At 46.1% G+C, this 17709-nt stretch overlaps 1 protein-coding gene across 1 annotated transcript in view; it reads right to left on the reverse strand.

Annotated features, from left to right (window-relative positions):
* The window catches only part of pard6gb (par-6 family cell polarity regulator gamma b), a 27218-nt gene continuing 9509 nt past the window's right edge, over window positions 1-17709 (reverse strand). The window contains exon 3 of the mRNA XM_058046873.1: window positions 1-1431. Within this exon, the coding sequence (XP_057902856.1) occupies window positions 377-1431 (1055 nt within the window). The 3' untranslated portion in view covers window positions 1-376. The remainder of the gene's footprint in view (window positions 1432-17709) is intronic.

Raw genomic sequence — 17709 nt, forward strand, 5'->3', positions numbered from 1 at the left:
TTACTTAGAATAATTTATTGAAACAGATAAAAGAGTTTGATCATCAAAAAGCATAAAAGAACAATTAAAAACCAGACTCTATGCATGTATTTATCCAAATATAAGAAATACAGATTTACCCAGTTTGGTCCCAGTATTAAGAATCAGGAGAAAAAAGTGGTCACTTAGGAAAAATACAGCATACAGTGGCAGGGAGACAGGTATTTGTTCCGATGCATTATTACATACAAACATACATTTTTTTTGACAAGACAAGACAAGAAACACTTCAAAGTCCTGGGAGTATTTACAGTACAACACATGCTCCTCCATTCTTTGTATTACGGTCGGTGTGGAGAATAAAACTTAATTTGTATGCCAGTCTGAGTTGTGAGGATTATAGCGTGATGACGGTGCCGTCCTCCTCCACCCCGCCCCTGGGCAGAGCCAGGCTGTGTCGCTGGTCCGTTTTCAGGGAGTTGAGGATTTTGTGCAGGCTCACGTTGCTGTGGCGGAGGGCCGGGTTGCTGCTGTGATAAGGTGTCTGCGAGCTGGGCTGACTGTGCTGGAGGTTGAGGTCTCTGAGGAGCTGGTAGCTCAGGCTGCTGTGTTGGTGGTGGTGGTGGGACCCCCCGTTGAGGCTTGTGTGGGAATGGAAGGAAGCGGTGGACACCACCGAAGGGGGACGCGACGGGGGGCTGGGTGGTGCCGCAGGACCCGAGGCGGTTGTGGTGGGCGTCTGCTGCTGTAAGCGTGCCACGCTGGCCGCCAAGGAAGCGTTGGACCTCTGAGATGGACGCTTCAGGCTGCTCTCGATGACGATGTCCGTCTCGTCGTCGCTCTCCAGGTCGTCTTGGTAGCCGTGAGCCCCGGACGGCACCATCCCCGCGGGGGCGGCTGACAACGCCGGGTAGCCGGCGGAACCGCTGCTGTCCGACGACTGCCCTGAGCTGCCGGAGATGCGGCTGCTGCGCACGACGTTGTTGCGCTGGTTGACGGGCTTGACGGTCACAATCAGGTTGTGGCTGTTGGCGATCATCATGTCGGTGACTTGGTCCAACGACTTGCCGCTCACCTCGATGCCGTTGACTTCTAGGACCTCGTCGTTGACCGCCAACAACCCGGTGCTCTCCGCCAGGCCGCCGGGAACCAGCCGGGATATGAAGATCCCCGGCACTTTTTCCAAGCCGTGGGCCGTCACGCGGACGCTGGTTCCGTCGCGGATGTAAAATCCCAGCGGTTTGTCCGAGCCGTGGCGGTACAGGCGGACGCGGCGGTGGGATTCCGGCAGGATGTCCACGTCGATGATGGAGGAGACGGGTCGGAAGTCCTGCGGCATGCCGATGCGGATGTGCGGCCGCTTGCGGTTGAGGTCATTGTTACGCAGGGTGACCACTGCCTTCTTCTTGCGCGTGAGGGTGTTGGTGCCAAAGTTGGCGTAGTCCACCTCTTCTGCAAAGAGACGTGAGAGGCACAAAATTTAGTAAAAAATTGTTAAAGGGAACAAAAAAACTATACGCCCAAAAGTAATTTTTCAAATAATGACCTATTTTCCAAGTGGCCACTCATCATAAATTCATGTATTTTACACCTAAAAAGGTGCCAAATGTGTGCAGCACGTTCTCGTACACAACACACACGTACATGAAGTGACCCTGCTTTCGGCTCCCAAGATGGCGGCTTTTGGGACGACGAAAACCCTTTTTACGCTGAACAGTACAGCATTTTCTACTGTGGAGAAGAGTACCAAACGTCTTGATGTACGACACGCTCTACGGGGGTTCCAAGAACACCAAGTGCTCCATGTTGGCCTCTTCAGCACACAATGCAAACTCAAGCCAAACCAAATTTCCCATTTCTGGACCACTTGGAGGAAACATGGCTGACAGCATGGGTGTTAAATTGAGATTAAACATGGCTCCCATCAGAACATTACGGAGAACAACTAGAGCCATTAGAACGCATTGGAATATTGGTAATCCCTGCCCTAAATGAAAACATGAGCTGGAATCCTCATATTACAAATATACAACATAAGGTAGCAAGAAACATTCCAATATTGAACAAAGCAAAACTTAATCATTCTTAATCAGAAATCACTCCACACTCTTTATCTCTCTGTGGTTCCACCATATCTTACTTATTGTGTGGAAATATGGGCTAATAACTATAAAAGCAATCTTGACTGGCTAAATGTACTGCAAAAAAGGTCAGTAAGGATAATTCATAATGCCGCCTACAGAGAACATACTAAGTCCTTATTTCTAAAATCACAAATACTTCAACTTGCTGATATAGTTCATCTTCAAACAGCTAAAATAATGCATAAGGCTAAAAACAACCAATTAGCTAAAAATGTCATCCAATACTTCTCTACAAGAGAGGAGAAATATGATCTCAGGGAAGAAGTACATTTGAAACACTTCTATGCTAGGACTACGTTATGCTAGCCATAGCATTTCAGTATGTGGAATCAAACTATGGAATGGATTGAGTAAGGACCTCAAACAATGCACAACGATGAGCCAATTCAAGAAACAATACAAGCAGTTGATGTTTGCTAAATACAAGGATGAAGAGTCTTGAACCAGTCATGATGTGCTATATATATCACTATATTGACACGCACTATGGTACACATTATGGCATTGGATGCTCATATCACCTCATACTTCGGTATGAGGTGCGTTATAAAAAAAAACAAACAAAAAACCCCCTTAAACTATATTATGGAAAGCAGGAAGTGAACAAATGTAACAGTTACTGATTGTAAAAGTACCAGATGGAGGGGTAGGATTTAATAAGCTTTGCTTCTTCCTACTCCTTTCGGACATGTGGAACTGGGAACTGATTATGTGATGCATTCAATTGTAATCTGATGCATGTTCAAATGAAATGAAACCATTTCCATTAAATGTTCATCTTATGACAAACTTATTACAAAGAATTGTCTTTTAGGTTGGCGTGGTTGTAAAATCTCTCCATCTAAGACAAACAGCAGCCAAATTTGGGAGCGATCAAACAATGGAGGCCTTCATGGTGGAAGTGATAACGCTCCCTAAAAGAGAGAGAGCGAGTGAGAGAGAGAGAGAGAGATTCTTCAGGGACACAGCCAGTCTAAACATGTTGGCGGATTAAAATGGAGGTGACAGCGTGGAGTGCAGATGATGCACCTTGATGGCGCACGCGCATGCACGGGCTTGTCTGAGATGAGCCAGCAGTAACCTCCATCGAGCGCTCAGCTATCTAATCTCCCCTCCTCAGACAGACAGGAAATGTGGACACAGGAAGTGAGGAAGTCTGGCCCCCACCCGCTGCTTTGGGACACCTGAATGATCTGTCCTTTTTGGTCTACGCAAGGGGGGGGGGGCAGCTGCTTCGCTTCATCTTTTCCCTCCCTACCGCTGAAATTGCTGACTCATCATGAAGATACGACCTCTCCCTGGACCCTCCCCCCCTCCTCCATCTTCCTGTGGGGAATGTTGACTCAGCCTGTGTCTCCCAACCTTTATTAAGCCAGGATCAGTGCTCAGGACTAGTGGACGCAGGGAGTACTACAAGTCCAACTTGGCAGGGATTCATTCCACACTGAAGCACAGTCAGTGTAATTAATGCAACAACAACATGTCATCCCTTCAAAATAAAAGCCAACCCCCCCAATAGAGTTCTCAGAAAATGAAACTCCCCCTGAAACTCCGTGCAAGGTCAGGGGGTAGAGGTCAGAGGTGAAGAGACGGCTTCCATGTGAGCATGTGACCCCCCCACCCTGGAATGTAGCTAAAAAATGTGAACAGGTTGAAGCCCCCCCCACGCCTCACAGCAACCGGCTAATTAAGATAAAGTCAGGGAGGGTCACATGACCAAACAGGAAGTAACTTAAATGAGACTCACTAGTGTACCAGCTTGGCCGTGTTCCACTGGACCTGCTTGCCTCGTTGACCCCCCCACCCCCCGCCCAACCACAGTACAAAGAAGAAGTTTTTATGGCCGCCCCGCTGCACACTTGCTCCTGGCAGCACTTCACACACTCGGACGCGGACGATACGGAAATCAAGCGAAACAAAACACTCGTTTTCAGTGGGAACCAGATGTGTGCGGCATGTAAACACGACCAAACGTGCTACGACCAAAAGGGTCAGGCGGGTCGTTTCACGTCTCCAGCATGTTGTGTGTGTACATCGAGTTCGCTACATCGAGGTTGGGTACAGTAAAGCTAGGGATGCCAATCATTGGCCACGTTTACATGAGGAGTTTTTCTCTTTCCGGATGACCTTTCCGAAAACAATGGTATCCATGGAAAGGAATATTCCAATCTCTTGTCTAAATGCGACGCTATAATCAAACAGAATAGTCAATGGGGCATGCCCAGTAAAACGTAAACATCAACATCACGTGATACCGAGTTTTTCTTCCACTTGTTGGAATAACTCCGTATTGCCAGGTTTTTTCTTCGTTTGGTCTTGAAATTTAGTTTGGATCAAAAACAAACTTTGCTTAGCAGTCCAATGCCGATTGCTGGCCTCCATTTTTAAAAGTGAAGAAGGTCTGGATCTGCGTGTTACGTCATATCTGAGCATGCGCTGAAAGAACGCACCCGGGATCAATTTAAACAGGAAAAGATCAAATTCAATCTTGCTAATATTTTATAATTAAACTCGGGACATGTTTTATATATATATATATTTTCTTTTTTAATAAAACTGGACTTGTGAATAAAGTATAGAAGGGTTTAGATTCTGTTCCACAGATGGCGCTAATGCACACCAAAGCTGCTTGCCAACCGCCAATAAACAACAGAAAAAGAAAAACACCACAAAGAAGAACTTTCCGTTTGAGCAGGTACAAGATACCTCAATCGGATTGGAGAAAGGAATATTCCACCCCCGTAAATCCGATTATACAGTAAACCTCGGATATATCGGAAATTCGCTCACAACGGACAGATAAAAAAGAACCAATTTTTCTGTAATGCATTTCCAATAAAAATTCATTGCATATATCGGATTTTTTATAACGGATTTCGCCTATTTCGGACAAAATCTCCAGTCCCGTTCCAATGCATTTCCATTAAATTTCCCTCGCATATATCGGATGGCCGCATCATGGCGCTCCGATTCGCCGAATCGTGACAGGCCGCTATACGACGTCATTTGCAGCGTTTGCAGCGTTGCCTGCGCGTCCAGATACATTGGAAACATAGTCAAGGAAGTGCCTTTTTATAACGGATAAAATCCGATTTACGCATATACCGGATATAAATCCGATATATGCGTAAAACGGACATTTTCCGGTATACACATATAATGGATTTCGCTTATATCGGACAAAACCAGTGGGAACAATTGAATCCGATATATCCGAGGTTTACTGTATATTTATTGGGATTGGTACTTTTCTTTGGGAATGAGGTGTATACAAAGGTTCCATTCTTTCCGTTTGAGCAAATAAAGCGAATGCAATTGGAATATTTGGGTCCATGTATACGTGGCTACTGATGAGACTTCAAGTGCAGCACTGCCATATTGTGAAGTAAAAAAAAAAAAAAAGAGGTTGCCTCCAGCCACAGTTGTCAACATACATTAGCCTGCTATATATGCTATAATTCAACCCTTTCTTACTTAATACGTCAACTCCATAAACCACATGGAGCGCTTACAGCAGAAGTACGCTATACGTCCAGACTGAACGCTCACACAGCAGCCCATTCATTTCATGCAAGTCGCATTCCTGCACCCCGGCAACACTTCTGACGCCCCCCCCTCAAGCCCACCTCCCCAAAAAAACCCTCATGATGGCGTGACAAAGTGCTTAGTGACAGAAGAGCCCATAATCGCTGGAGAAAAAGGGGGGGGGGGGGGGGGTGATGAGGCACACTAGGGCGACTCGTGAATAGTGCGAGCATGAGGTCACTGGCTGCTGTGGCAGTGGGATTCATTCCTGATCGCCCCCCCCCCACACACACACTCACACTTAAACACACCTGGGTGAACCCACAATGTGACCTAAACACAACGCGACACGCAGAACGGAAGCGGAGAAGCGTCACTGCAAAGCTAAATTTGTTCTCCGGCATTGTTGAGTTAGTATATCATTAAATGTCATTCAGACGGCTTTTGTGCTGCCCTTTCCCCGCAGCGTGGGATGCCAAAATTGCTGCTTTTTGAGATCCTCCTGCCGGCTCCGGCGCAGAAAAAGGAGCCAACCGTGGAAATTCCTTTGTTTCTCTCCCTGAAACTACATTCCGTCTCCATAAAAGCACGGCGAGTACCTTTCAAGTACCCACCTATCTTCAAATAAAAAAAGGGAGGACTTGGACGTCTCCCTGGTCCACATCGGAGACGGCCCTGGAAGGCAATCTGTGTGTTTAGAGCCGGACGGCTGCCAAGGCACATCCAGCAAAGCGCTAACATGGAAAAAGAAGACCAGACGGAGCAAAAAGGCAACATATTTCACATTCTTTGAGGGAGGGCCTGGATGGAAATATGGACCGCTTCAATAAGTGTAGGTAGTTGTTATAAAAAAACTAAACAAAACAGAAAGAAAGCGTAAACACCAACCGCGTCATGAGAAGGTTGGAAGTTTGACTCCGGCTGTTGGCAGGTGTGTCCCTGGAGAAATAGGAATGTTGTGTTGCGGAATTATCACACACCTGGCAACAAAAGTGCAGAATGTACCTGGCAGCGAGGTCGGGCTGAGGTCGGAACACCGAATACAGATGTCCTTAGAAATGAGGACAATACCCAATTTCAGTTCAAAATTTCAAATGAAAAAAAAAAAACGGAATTTGGGGAGAAAAAAAAATCCTCGAGCCCTTGAGGCTAGGTCAAGTTCCAGCTTCTGGTGGGTCTTCCTGGGATGTTAGGCCTCCTTACTCCAAGAGTTGTTTCATTAAAAACCGTAATAAGTACGCTTGCCTAAACAGGAAGTACATGTTCGAGCAACAAGCCACTTTTTGCAGCCTGCTTAAGAGCAAGATTGTTGCGGACCAATTTAGCAAGAGGCTACAAACTGTTGGAGTGAGGTTCCCTCCAGTGGCAAAGTTAGCGGTGCAGTAGGAGTGTTGCTAGGCGGACAGGCTCACGTCAACAATCTCTGTGCTGGAGTTCCTGTATTGTTATTGTGGATATGTTTAGCTCTGAACCTCAGGGTCTGGCGCCTTTACATACACCATTGTCACATTTTCTAGGATTAATGATGGAGGGATCAGTCCCAATCAGTCCCAAAGAGACCAAGACATTTTTAAAGTACACTTTTGTTGGTGTGTTGTCGTCAATACGGAAGCAAACGTATGAAACTGTTGAAGAATCCGGTTAGTCGGGTAGAAGAATTTCCTCGGGAGAATGAGGTAAAACGAGTTTTCTTGCCGATAAAAGCATGCGTGCGCCCCGCCCCTCCCACTCACTTGGTGCCGCGCCCCTGCCGCTCCTCAACTCCCTGCAAATATTCCGACGGCAGGCACACATCTGGGACGACTTAAACCGGGACCGCCTGGGCCTGCACGCCGGGGTGGGGACGGAGTGCAGGATTCTCTGCAGGTGTCGGCCTCTGTGTAATTAATATGCGCCGACACGATGGGCTAATCACAAGCTTAAGCCCAAAAAGGAGAGCGTATTCAAAAAGGAAAGGGGTTGGTAAGGAGGGAGGGTTAAAGTTACGACATCAAAGCATTCCTTGCGTCTCTCAATAGGAACAATTATATTACTGAACGCCGCTCCCCTTCCTCACATGTTGTCCATTTCAGCTGCACAAGGACTCCAGCGGCATCTGGTCCACAGGTAGCAGCCTGCAGCACCGCACGCTCCACTCACCCCCGACGTGGACTGGAATCACGAGCCACTGGAACATTGAGCAGCCATTGTCTTTTACTACACTATAGAAAGTCATCAACAAGTGAGTGGCGTCACCAAGCCTATTTTAGGGGGGCTTCAGTCCCCCTAAAATGTTCTTAAGCCCCCTAAATAATTTGATATCTTTTATTGATTTTTTAAATGAAAACATTTCTGACAAATTTTATATAATAGGGCAAGAGTAGGAGTTAAAATAAATATTCACATTACCTGTTATTAATTTATGATCTACTAATACTACTACTAGTAGTAGTAATAATCAAAAAGAAGAATAATGATGATAGGAATAATAAGCTAATGAATAATGATTATTATATAATATAACAATATACAGTAAACCTCGGATATATCGGAAATTCGCTCACAACGGACAGATAAAAAAGAACCAATTTTTCTGTAATGCATTTCCAATAAAAATTCATTGCATATATCGGATTTTTTATAACGGATTTCGCCTATTTCGGACAAAATCTCCAGTCCCGTTCCAATGCATTTCCATTAAATTTCCCTCGCATATATCGGATGGCCGCATCGTGGCGCTCCGATTCGCCGAATCGTGACAGGCCGCTATACGACGTCATTTGCAGCGTTTGCAGCGTTGCCTGCGCGTCCAGGTACATTGGAAACATAGTCAAGGAAGTGCCTTTTTATAACGGATAGAATCCGATTTACGCATATACCGGATATAAATCCGATGTATGCGTAAAACGGACATTTTCCGGTATACGCATATAACGGATTTCGCTTATATTGGACAAAACCAGTGGGAACAATTGAATCCGATATATCCGAGGTTTACTGTAGTATATATGTATATTAATGGTCGTTATTTGTTTTTTGGATTTCCTAATGTCTACTACATTCATTCATATCCTGTGTATCTCCATGGGGCTAAGCCCCCCCTGCCCTCAGAACCGAGTGACGCCCCTGGGCAAGACAATTGTGGCTGTGTTGGAAAGCGCATACTAACTACTACATACTTCCATGCCCATACTATCCACACTCCATACTGCATACCCAATCCATCAGACAGTATGCAAAGCGTTTACACTGCAGCGTACTACATGATAACCCACAATGCATTGCGCTCCTACCCGAGCCGAAATGGACAGGCTGAAGCTGATTTCACTTTAGCTCTAAACTCTTTAAATACATCATTTTATTGAGATTAAAAAAAAAAAAAATCAGGCGAGAAAGTGGCTGTTTAGACAATTTCGGCAAAATTTAAGCTAGCCGAAGTGAGCAACTCACTTCAGGTTATTTTCACAAAATAAAACACCCCCTTACTTTTCTCATAGAAAAAAAACACATAGTGATAAATCACTGCTTTTACTTTGAAAACAAGAAGCCAACAACTCGCAATATATTCTGCTTGACACCGCCGTTTGGACTGATCTCGTCCCGGTGACGTCACGTTGCGTTGCATCCTGGGTAATTTGGGTATGAGTAGTAAGCTGATGATACATACTCAACATTTCTGGCGAAGGCAGTATGCATCCGGGAACTTCTCACATACTCCAAAATGGCCTACTGCCCGTGTAGACACACTGCATACTCAAAGAGTTAGTATAAGTAGAAGGTAAGTATGCGGTTTCTAACACAACCTATGTTTAGCATGGTGGGGGAGTGTGCATGAGTGCTGTTGGCATTGGGGGAGCTACGGTTCATTGAGAAAAAAAAACAGGAATTCTGGACCACATTGGAGTTTTCCAACATAAGGAGCCCAATCATCTATGGTGAATTCCATGCCCAAGAGGATCAAGGCAGCACGAGGTAACAAAGGTGCTGACACTAAATATTTACCATCTGGAGACCACAAATCTAGCCTGCCATACACCGTACGCCATACGCCTGTACGCCACTGGTGTTCGGCTTTTGTGATCGGCGGTGAAAGGCATTTATCAGCATGTACCGATCACATGATTTTTCATGGAAATCGGCAGATACTGATCAGTGGCCGATCGATTGGATCCCGACGTTAATGTATACCCAAGTTGACTTTCTATTCTTGCTACTTTTGCCAGATAGAGTATCTGCTAACAATCACGTCCAATCAGTTGGCTATGCCAGACCAAACGCCTTTGAAGGCGACGCCATTTCTGTTACGTGACTGATGGATTCATGTCGGATACATGGTTTTTTGTTGCCTCTTCCCATGCTAACAAACCACAACTCAACACGACTTCCAAGTCCTGCTCTCTTTAGAAGTGGGAAGCCATACCATGGCAGATAGTTTACAGCCCAGCAGAATGAATGGCGTGTAGCTGGAGTTGCCATGACGACAGATAGCAGGAATAAACACACACATGAAAGCAAAAAAAAAAAAAGTGGCGGTTTTCTCCGGGGGAAGGGGGACGTGAACGTGAACGGGAAACACATGACGGCAAATTCAGTGAACCCTCTGACGTCTTGTCCCTCCCCTTGGATGTCTCAATACCGGCTAAATATAGCCGGCTATCGCTGGAGTCATAGGAGAGATGCTTGTCCTTTTTAAAGTCGTCCTGGGGTCACTTTCTAATCTTTCACGAGCTGCGCTTGACGGACAACAAGCAGACAAACGGGATTATGAGCTCCCAACCACACACGCAACAGGAATGCAGGGGTCCACGTGAAAAGATAAGAAACGGCTTCAGGTTAAACAAATGAGTCATTTCCTTCAACACAAGTGAATAACCCAAATATTTGCACCATGCACCTTTTTGCCACCTCTAGTCCACCAAGCTGTGGTCCTCGGGTTACGTCCCAGTACCGTTCCTCCAATGTCTCTGTGTAAGTGGGGTCTCGTACTTAAAATCCTACTTCAATGAACTCCCAAGTCACCTTCTGATTGGTCCACAGAGACTCGCCACGTCAAGACCACCACAGAATGTCCTCCACTGTTGTTGTAACGCTACTAGCTGTGATTAATCAAGCCGAATCACGACTTGATGTTCCTAAACGCACCGTGGCGACCCAAGACCTGCACTTTACATCATGCTGGCTGAAGCGCTAAAAGAAGCAGCATCTGGAGATATTTAGCCCTTGACGGGGGAGTTAGCATCAGAATAACAAAGACATTTTACCGCATTGTCACTTTTGATTTGTGCACAACCAGAGGAAATATTATCATCAGAGGGTTCAAAGTGATCCGTCATTTGTTGGTCCTTCACGTTTGAAGGGGACCTTGCTGTGACACGTATACAAATACTGTATATGGAGTCTAGTACTCCATATTAGGGATCAACCGATATGGTTTTTTTGGGGCCGATATCGATTTTTTCCCATCACCCTCAGCAGATGGCCGATTTTGCTTGGGCCGCTATTTGTGGCCGATACTGCTTTTGATCCCTCAATTTACATGAAAAAATGACCATGATAAGAAATATTACAGGTCTCATGTTTTAATTCAGCTTTCTTAAAGACACATTTAAACGGTATCATCAACTTTAAAAGGAATAAATATTCAACCATGTGCAAAACATTTCTGTCATAGTTTAAATTTATCTAGCATCGATGTGATAACTGCTCCTCCGCAGTGTGACGCGCACCCCCCCCCCCCTGCCTCCACACACACACAAACACATCACACTGACACAATTTAGTACGATATATAAAACATTTCTCTCATCATTAAAGTTGGTGTTGTGCACGATAAAGACCTCTCATAAGCAGAAACGGCTGCTCCAATTCCTTCTGTGTGTGTGTGTGTGTGTGTGTGTGTGTGTGTGTGTGCGTGCTCGGAGAGAGCGCACACACACATAACACGACACGCATTTAAAGTTGCATAGTTGTTCATTCTTGTTCTGCTCAACTAGTGAGAGTGCTTTTATTCGTCTGTTGCGTTGGTATGTGATGTACATGTACACACCATGACTTAAACTGTTATGCCTAGCGATCACCCAGTGAAATGTGATGGGCTTAGTAAAGTGTTAAAAGCAAGCTAACTCTATTACTTGTGAAAACACGCCCTTGATCTGATGGGGGTGGGGTACCGCGACTACGTGTGTTGCGCGGTCCTCTGCCGAGGCAGCTTTGTGTTCCACTGGCGGATGCCTGACTGTAAATCATGCGGTGGAAAAATACATCGGCAAACCCACGCACGTATCGGCCGATACCGATACAAGGAAAAAACGCAAATATCGGCCCAATATATCAGCCGGCCACTGTATCGGTCGATCCTTACTGCATATACTTATACTCTGGGAAGACTTTGAAGTTTGTCTGAAGGATTTTTTGCACCATTCATTCATTCATTTTGAGAACATGCAAACTCCACACAGAGACGCCAAAGCGGAGATTTGAAATCCCCGATCTGTGTGGCCAACATGCCAACCACTCACCACTGTGCTGGCCAGCCAATCACAGGGCACATGTAGACAAACAACCATTCACACTCACATTCATACCTATGGACAATTTCGTAACATTCATTTTATACCGCTTTTTCCTCATGAGGGTCACGGGGGTGCTGGAGAGGCGGGGTACACCCTGGACTGGTGGCCAGCCAATCATAGGGCACATATAGACAAACAACCATTCACACTCACATTCATACGTATGGACAATTTGGAGTCGCCAATTAACCTAGCATGTTTTTGGAATGTGGGAGGAAACCGGAGTACCCGGAGAACATGCAAACTCCACACAGAGATAGCCGAGGGTGGGATTGAACTCTTGTCTCCGAGCTGTGAGGTCTGCGCGCTAACCACTTGGCCGCTGTGTAGCCCCCATTAACTCATATATACAATATAGTCCCTCTCCAACATGTTTTTGACTCACTAATCCCACAAAAGGTCCTTCCTGTCCCACAGGTGAGCCCCCTCCTCCTTCAGTTTGGTGCAAACCCTTGGCGAGCTTCAACAGGCTCACCTGAAAACACTCTTTCACGCAACCACACAAGCGTAGCAAGAAAACTTCCTGCGCGTGCTGACACACATCCTCGCCTTCTTCCCGGACAACCCCCCCACCTCGCCTACTTTGCTCCACTGACTGCGTTTGCGGGGCTGACTTCATCCCCTCCAACATGTCAGTGGGAGTATTTCCACATGAGCTGTCATGTGCCTATTGTTTTCCAGCCAGTCAAGAGTCAGGGCTCGGTCCTCCCCTTGCGCCACGGCTTTCCTTCCTCTCCCGTCCTGAAGTGCTGAGGTGGCCTGATCCAAGCCACCAACGGCGTGGCCCACGTGTTTAGAATGGGGCAGGGGGGATGGGGCGGAGAGATAAAGGCCACAGTCTTCTCACGGTGTGGGTGTCTCGACTATTCCTGGCCAACTTTTGTGAGCGGATGTTTTTGTCATGCCCTTTTCCCCTTACGTAGACACTGCTTTCACACGTTACTAGGTGCAGACCCTAATTGTGTGCTTCCATATGAAGATGGTAATGTGCAATCACCAAGAGTAACGGGGGGACAATAGCTAAGCTGGTGGTGGTGGGGGCGCACAACAGCTTGTCCCATTGTTTTAGCCTTGTGACCTACATATACAGTATATGGTCAGGCTTAGCACACACTGGAGCTCCAATGTCCAATAAGAAACCAGGCGTAAGAAACCCCCATTTGTTGTGCTGAAAATGCTTCGGAAGACATGCTAGCATACGTGTAATAAAATATATCCTTAAAGCTATTTTATTATTATATATATATATATATATATATATATATATATATTTTGACAGCACACTAGTTAATAGCACACACTAGCGCAGGGGTGGGCAAACTTTTTGACTCGCGGGCCGCATTAATATAACAAAATTTCCGGGGGGGGCAGACTATATATTTTACACGTAACAGTCCACCTGGTATTATTGTATCTGTAAAATTGTCATGCAATCTGCTATTATTATTTATTATTTTATATTTAAATATTTTAAAAATAATAAAATATTATAATAATTAAAATAAAATTAAAATAATAATTATTAGATTATTATTATGTAAAATATGCAAATATAACAATATAATTAATATAATTAGCATTAATATAATAATCATAATAGTTATAATAATAATAATATAATAATTATTATTTTAATTTTTATTATTATTATGTGCTTGTGTCTGTTTTTTCAGGAGCACTTTGTAAACAACAGACCATGTCAAACAACGAAATTGATACAACCATCAAAAGGTTGGCTCAGGCCATGATGCCAGGTTGTATGTTGAGTTTAAATTAAATACTTTTGAAAGATTGGGCGGGCCGTATTCAAACACTTGGCGGGCCGGATGTGGCCCCCGGGCCGTAGTTTGCCCACCCCTGCACTAGCGCCTCTGCTGGTTGCAAGGAAGTAGTGCATTCCAATCTGCATCGATAATCAGCAATTGTGCAAATTCTTACAGCTGAATTACCGCGATAAATCTGACGTTCCATAAAACTTGTACGAGCTGCGACACACAAAACAGGCTTCTGATGTGCAGCCAAGCACGAAAAAGGAAGTGAACATGTGTTTGTGCACTGGCAGATGAAAGCAACGTCCGTACACACTAAAAAAGGACAAGCTCCTGAGGCTCTCGTGTGACCGGATGGACAACAAGTGACCTGACATGCTACATTGCAATGTATACTTCATCAAAACATACCCTGTGCCTGGCAGGGACCCCTTTTATATAGAAGTGGGATGGGCTGCCCGTGGTGTGGGGAGTGTGAGTCTACTTAGTAATTATGGACTCCCAGAAATATCCCTCTGCAGAAGAAACGCTAAGTTGACGCCTGCAAACCTCGGCTCTCAGCAAAGCCACTTGTTGGCATCTTAGCACGGCAAATGTATGCCGAGGATTATTAAGATTTAAATGAAGAAAGCAAGTTGCCATGGAATGTAGACATTAACGGGCTGTTTGGTGAAGAGATGCGCCGTGGCTCCTTTATAGCAAGAAAATGATGTAATCCCTGCGAGAGAGAGAGAGAGAGAGACACAATTCTTTTGTCCACGCTTGCGTCGATGAGCGAGATTTCAGATGCAAGCCCGGCCTCGCTTTGCTGGAGCAGAGCTGTAATTAAGGAGGAGTCACACAGCGAGCAGCCACAACGCTAACCGGCAACTCGGCCCCTCAGAAAAGCCACAAGACCCATTCAGAGTCCATCCATGTTCCCTCCGCTGCGGCACAGGAAACCACCCTTTCCCTTCAGGTCCATCATGGTTCTGGTCTATATAACGTTGACCCAACTTTAGGGGAAGAACTTTGACTGCGGGTCTAGGGATGTCAGTTGACAAACATTGTCATTAACATTTGTGGCTGTAGGCAACCTCCTGATACACCCTTACCTTAGTGTCGTTCCTTTCCGCTATTCCAATATTGGTTCTGTGCAGTGCAATGGACTTCCATGACCATGTGGTCACTAAGGGCCACATTATTATTCATTCATTCATTCAGGGTCGCGGGGTGCTGGAGCCTATCCCAGCTGTCTTTGGGCGAGAGGCGGGGTACACCCTGGACTGGTGGCCAGCCAATCACAAAGCACATATAGACAAACAACCATTCACACTCACATTCATACCTATGGACAATTTGGAGTGGCCAATTAACCTAGCATGTTTTTGAAATGTGGGAGGAAACCGGAGAACCGGGAGAAAACCCACACATGCACGGGGAGAACATGCAAACTCCACACAGAGATGACCAAGGGTGGGATTGAACCCTTGTCTCCTCGCTGTGAGGTCTGCGCGCTAACCACTCGATCGCCGTGCCACCTGGCCACATTATTAAAGATACAAAAATCAACTTATCCAATGATCGGCTGCTTTAAAGTGGGGGTCAGCAACCCCCCGTAGAGCCATTTGGACCTCATATAATCATCACATTCGGAGAATAGAAGAACTTATTTGAAGAATCCTGACGTGATGGCAGGGCTGAATGGCAAGCAGATGTGTTCAACAAACGGCTAGCATAGATTCTAATGTGTGTGAATATGCAAAAACGAAGGTGCTCGTAAAGGGCGACAAATTGAAGAAACCCTGACACCAAATCACTGCCCAACAATGTCTGGAAAATTTCCCTGCGGGGGAGGAGAAGGCAGGGGGTCAAGGTTCAAAGCGTGGTCGTAAAGCAAAATGAAAGCCCGAGGAAACACAAACACACATGCAGGTTTGCCAAACACAACAAACCCTTACCAGTTTAATTAAAAAGACGGAGGAGTGCCCTGCCCCCCTCCCAGTGGCTTGGAGACCAGGAGAGAAAACTTGAAAGAAAAGGTTGTTGGTGCTACGGTGGGGTTGTGATCAGAAAATGATGGCGTCTGGCTGCATGCTTGGATTGGTGCTCCCTGATTTACGGCCGGGCCACGCTGCTGTGGGGCACAAAGAGAGGCACCAGCCACCTCCCGTCAAGGGAGACCATCGTCTACAGGACCTTATGGAGGAAGGCCACACGCAGGTTTTTACTGCATGGCCCACACACGCGCCTCTTTAAAAAGCAGCCGCTTTTCCAAGTGGAGACGCGGATGTATTCAGTTGAGATCAGGGATGCGCCGGGCCAAATGCAGGCACAGCTGGTTCCCAACAGCGTTTGGACGCGGCCCTTTTTGCGAGAGATGAAGCCTTTCCAGAGGTGGCCAAGGTTCCCGTGCATGTGACGCAGATGTGGCTTCAAAGGGAACAATAAAACCCAAACCCAAAAGGTTCCTTTCAGTCTTCCGCCGACACTTTCTCTGATTTCTGCTCACGTTGCAGCAAAGGATAGCATCCAACCACCCAACCAAGCAACCAATGAACCAACCACCCAACCAACCAACCCACCAACCAACCTGAACCAACCACCCAACCAATGAACCAACCACCCAACCAGCCAATCAACCAACCCACCAACCAACCACCCAATCAAGCAACCAATGAACCAACCACCCAACCAACGCGAACCAACCAACCGCAGGGTGGAGGCGTTCTCAATCTGTACAGTTTCCTCCTTCTTTCTGGAGGCTGCCAAGATGATTCCAGACTGTCTGCAGCAGTTTCTACCCCCCCAGACTCACTGGGGATCTGTAAGTTAAATCCTTTGAGCGGTCAGATGACAGATGAGGTGCAGGGTTTTGTCGGGCTTTAGACTTGAAGCATGGGGCATCCGTCAGGAACCCGGAGAGAATGGGTGCATCATCTCCTTAACCCTTTACCGGCAGGAGAACTGGATGACTTGTTTCTCTGCGGTTTCGAACCACGGGTACTCGAGTGGAAGGCTGTGCAAAAACAAAACCTTGGAACTTGGATTGCATCTTGTCCTGTTTTCCTTTACGTTCAGGACAATGGTTCTTATTTTGCTCAGGGTTTTAGGTCAAATTCCGAGTCGTTCAACCATGTACACATCTGAAGGAGTGCCTAATCCAACAATGACGCAGCACAGTACGGCACACAGACATTAGCCGTACAAAGACTCAATAACGGTGTCACATCCTTTGTTTCGTTTACGTACAGTATTTACAATTTGTGTTCTTGATTTTGAATTCCTGAGATTCCGAGTTCAGTCACGTGTGTATTTTAAGGCGTGCCTTGCTAAAGGACAATCCAACAATGACGCAGTACAGTCGTGCAAAGTACAAAGAACCCTTAACTGTATTACGACTTCTGCATTTTTACCAATGACGTTTTTGCCTTCTCTGTTTGGATTCCGGTGTAGCTCCACCCCGATACGTTTGCATAATGGGACGGGCGTCCAAATGTTTTTACGCCGCTAACCTGAACGATGAAACATAAAACTGTATTTCTGGGTGGGAAAATGATGGAGAGAACCGCCAGACACATGCGAGCGTCTGTAATCAGCGCCAAAATGGGACAAAGCGTCAGTGCCTTCCCCTGGCCGACAGAACGGCTGGTATGAGGAAGAAAGGCCTTGGCTCTGTCGTGGTATGTGCGGCTGGCATGCCAGTTAATCATCCACTGGGAGGCTTCCAACACGCAAAAATGACAAAACACGACATGCACC

The sequence above is a fragment of the Doryrhamphus excisus genome, chromosome 14, assembly GCF_030265055.1.
Source record: "Doryrhamphus excisus isolate RoL2022-K1 chromosome 14, RoL_Dexc_1.0, whole genome shotgun sequence".
Taxonomy (NCBI): domain Eukaryota; kingdom Metazoa; phylum Chordata; class Actinopteri; order Syngnathiformes; family Syngnathidae; genus Doryrhamphus; species Doryrhamphus excisus.